The following is a 4,309-nucleotide window of genomic DNA, read 5'->3' as shown; positions in this document are numbered from 1 at the left end:
AAAAAAAAAAAAAAAAAAAAAAATTCCCATGTGGGTGCAGTAACAACTGATTACAGCCCCTCTATCTGGGAGCTGGCAAGTTTCTTTGACATCAGCTTTCGGTGATTTCCAATTTTTGTTAAATACTAAACTATGAATAGTATACATCATAGAATCAAAGAAATATAGTATTAAATATAAATTAATTTTTTGGACCCTTGCCTATTTTCCTACTCATCTTTTCATGCATCTTGAGCTATAGTTTACCGATTTTCTAAACATTAGAAAAATTTAAAATAATATGCAGTGAAAATGAGAAATAAAATCAGCTATTTTAGAAAGTAACAAATATCAAGCTTTTGGTTAAACCAGATTTAACAATTAAAGTTCACATGTCTGTTCCGTGCAGAGAGAATCATTTACAAATGTTTTTTATAAATTTTTATTAATGTTATAAGAGATGTGATCCAAGATAAGCTAACTACTTCTGGGATGAAAAGATAATTTTCCTTTATTTTAGGAGAGCAAATAGTGGAAGTGCTCTAACTTGGGATTAATAGCACTCATTTTTCAAGAGATTTTAAGGAAGTTTATGAGTTCTAGGGTTCTTAGAAAGGAGGTTCTTAGGGGCCTAGTTCCGTCTTATGGTACATTGCAGGTTTCTCTATCTCTTGACTTCTAGACACTGTAGCAGAAGTGAGCTTATAATAACATTGCCATCTTCTCTCCCTCCCCCCATTCCTATAGGTGTACCAATATTCGACCAGGAGAGTCTGGAATGGATGTAACAAGCCGTTGTACCCTTGGAGACCCCAACAAACTACCAGAAGGGGTTCCCCAACCTGCCCGCATGCCCTATATCTCTGACAAGCACCCTCGACAAACCTTGGAAGTCATTAACCTTCTGAGAAAGCACCGGGAGCTATGTGATGTGGTGCTAGTTGTGGGCGCTAAGAAGATATATGCCCATCGAGTCATTTTGTCAGCCTGTAGTCCCTACTTCCGAGCTATGTTTACAGGAGAATTGGCAGAGAGCCGTCAGACAGAAGTAGTAATCCGGGACATAGATGAGAGGGCAATGGAACTACTGATTGACTTTGCATATACCTCCCAAATAACTGTGGAAGAGGGCAATGTTCAGACCCTTCTCCCAGCTGCTTGCCTCCTCCAGCTGGCAGAAATACAGGAAGCCTGCTGTGAATTCTTAAAGAGACAATTAGATCCTTCTAACTGCCTGGGCATTCGGGCTTTTGCTGATACACATTCATGTCGTGAATTGCTAAGGATAGCAGACAAGTTCACTCAACATAACTTTCAAGAGGTGAGTTGCAAGGCTGAGGCAGGAGAATCACCTAAGCCCAGGAGCTGGAGGTTGCTGTGAGCTGTGACGCCACGGCACTCTACCAGAGGCGATAAAGTGAGACTCTGTCTCAAAAAAAAAAAACAACAACAAACAAACAAAAAAAAGAGGTGAGTTGCACTTACTGGTTTGAGTGCATTCATAACCTGTTTGTCAGGAGAACAATATGGGTTCATACTCTGTGAATACTTGCCTGGGTATTTACTGCTGAGTCTAATTCATAACGTCAAAGAAATAAGTTGTTATATGTCCTAAACCTGGTTTTTATTTTATAGGCCAGTTTTGTGTTCTACCTCTTCCTAGCCACATTCATAAAAAGGTAATTTATATGCCTGATAGAATAGCTTGTATTAGTCATTTGTATAAGTCATTTCCTTCCTGATTATGTGGAATATTTAGAATAAATTATAAATTAGAGGTTATTTGGTAAAATAATAATCAGAAAAGATGAATTTAGATATTACCAAAAGGATTTTCATTAAACCTGCTATTTTTCATATGTTCATTTAACAAATGTTTATAAACCTGCGATGTTTCAGCCACTGTGTTTGGGAACATAGGCCACAATAGTGAACAAGAAACCTAGACACTATGTACTCCTAAAGTGTATACTCTAGCAGTGGAGACAGTCATTAAATCCATAATTACATAAGTAATTAATTATAGTTACTGAGTATTACAAATGAGCAGCTCTGGATGATTTAAGAGTATACTACAGAGAAATTTAACTTCAGTTTGGAAACAGCTCATGCAAAATCCTAGGACATTAAAAAACAAATAGTTTGAAGAACTGAAAAAAACAGATCAAAAGAAGAAGAGAGTGGACAATATTGCATAATGATTTCCTAGAAAGAGGGCCAAATTGAAGTTAATGGATCGTGTTAAGAATTTGAGATTTAATCTTTTTTTTCTGCCATACCTAGTAATTTCTGAATTGAGATTTAATCGTAAAAGTGATAGAAAACTCTGAAAGGGTTTCAACAAAGGAAAAACATAGTCTATTTCATACTTTAATATCACCTGCTGTCCACCGGGATAACCTCCAATGGATCAAAGATTTGAACATACAAAATGAAACCATGAAAATATTAGAAGATGACATGGATCAATTCCTGTATAATCTTGAAGTAAAGAAAGTCTCTCTAGTTGCCTAACCCAGAAGAGACAGAAGATAAAATTGGGGCCAGGTGCAGTGGCTCATGCCTGCAATCCTAGCATGGGGGGGGCGGGGGGGGGCGGAGCGGAGACAAGGCTGGAGGATTGCTTGAGCTCAGGAATTTGAGACTAGCCTGAACAAGAGTGTGACATATCTCTACTAAAAATAGAAAAATTAGCCAGGCATCGTAGTACATGCCTGTAGTCCCAGCTACCCAAGAAGCTGAGGCAGGAAGATTGCTTGAGCCCAGGAGTTTGATGTTACCGTAAGCTATAGTGACACCAATGCATTCCACCTGACAGAGCAAGACTCTGACTCAAAAAAAAAAAAGATAAAATTGATAGATTTAACTACATAAGAATCAGTATGTTCTTCATGGTGAAACAAAGAAAAACAATAATAAGATAAAAGTCAAAGACAAACTGGAAGAAAATATTTGCAACTCATATTATAGACAAAAATGTAATGTCTTTAAGTGACCTAGACCAATGATCTAACTGAATCTAACTGATCTAAAAATGAGCCATAAACAGAAAAGAAATTCATTTTGCCCTTAAACATACGAAAGTCTGCTCAAGTTTGTTCCAAATAACTAAAACACACAACTATACCAAAGTACCATTATTTATCTGTCAGATTACAAATATCCAGAAATTTGATTTTACACCCTGTTGTTAAGACCATGGATAAATAAACGTGTTACTAATGTGAGTGTAACTTGGTATAACATTTTTTGAAAGAAAATTTGGCACTGTTTGGACTGAGCGGTTCATTTCTGGGCATTTCTACTATACAGATTTACTGAGAGTGGAACAGTTTGAAGAGATAAGATTATGGATTATGTTTAGAATTTGTTCAGATATCTAAGAGATATCTAAGTTGAAATATTGAACAGGTGACTGTTTAAGTCTGTTCTTTGGAAAAGAGGTTGGAGTGAGATTAAAAATTAGAAGTTATGCCAAGCGCGGTGGCTCAAGCCTGTAATCCCAGCACTGTGGGAGGCTGAGGAGGGAGAATTGCTTGCGCTCAGGAGTTCAAGACTTGCCTGAGAGCGAGACCCCCAACTCCTAATAAAAAAAAAAAAAAAAAAGAACCCAGCTGAGTGCCCCAGCAAGCACCCGTAATCCCAGCAGCTTCTGGAGGCTGAGGGAGTGGGTTGCCCACAGCCCTAGTCAGAGGTTGCAGTGAGCTATGACACCATTGCACTCTACTCAGGGCATAGGGTGGGACTCTGTCTCAAACAAAAAAAAAAGAAAAAGTTAGAAGTCACCAACATAGTAATTAAGCCATAGCCTAAATCCTTTTTAAGCAGGATATAACCCAGAAGTTGTAAGAGATTGATAAATTTAATTGCATAATTTTTTTTTTTTTTTTAAGTCAGAGTCTCACTCACACTTGCCCAGGCTCGAGTTGCTGTGGCATCAGCCTAGCTCACAGCAACCTCAAACTCCTGGGCTCAAGCTATCCTCCTGCCTGACTTCCTGAGTAGCTAGGACTACAGATGCTCACCACAATGGCCAGCTAGCTTTTGTACTTTTAGTAGAGACAGGATCTCACTCTTGCACAGGTTGGTCTCAAATTAGGGTGACCAGACGTCCCGCTTTTGGCGGGACAGTCCCGCTTTTTTAACAATTTGTCCCGCATCTCACGGCCTTTTAAAAAACTCCTGATTTTTGGAAAGAATGCACGAACAGGGCTCGGCGCCTATGGCTCAAGTGGCTAAGGCGCCAGCCACATACACCTAAGGTGGTGGGTTTGAATCCAGCCCGGGCCCACCACCAAACAACAATGACGGCTGCAACCAAAAAATAGCC

The 4,309-nt window shown here is 38.9% G+C and overlaps 1 protein-coding gene across 1 annotated transcript in view; it reads left to right on the top strand.

Annotated features, from left to right (window-relative positions):
* KLHL20 (kelch like family member 20) overlaps positions 1–4,309 on the top strand; it is a 59,381-nt gene that overhangs the window by 14,610 nt on the left and 40,462 nt on the right. The window contains exon 3 of the mRNA XM_012802714.2: positions 727–1,300. Within this exon, the coding sequence (XP_012658168.2) occupies positions 727–1,300 (574 nt within the window). The remainder of the gene's footprint in view (positions 1–726; positions 1,301–4,309) is intronic.

The sequence above is a fragment of the Otolemur garnettii genome, unplaced genomic scaffold (genome assembly GCF_000181295.1).
Source record: "Otolemur garnettii isolate 467f Iridium unplaced genomic scaffold, OtoGar3 scaffold00016, whole genome shotgun sequence".
In the NCBI taxonomy this organism is placed as follows: domain Eukaryota; kingdom Metazoa; phylum Chordata; class Mammalia; order Primates; family Galagidae; genus Otolemur; species Otolemur garnettii.
The sequence above is the reverse complement of the archived record's forward strand: the minus strand, read 5'-3'. Positions and strand labels throughout refer to the sequence as shown.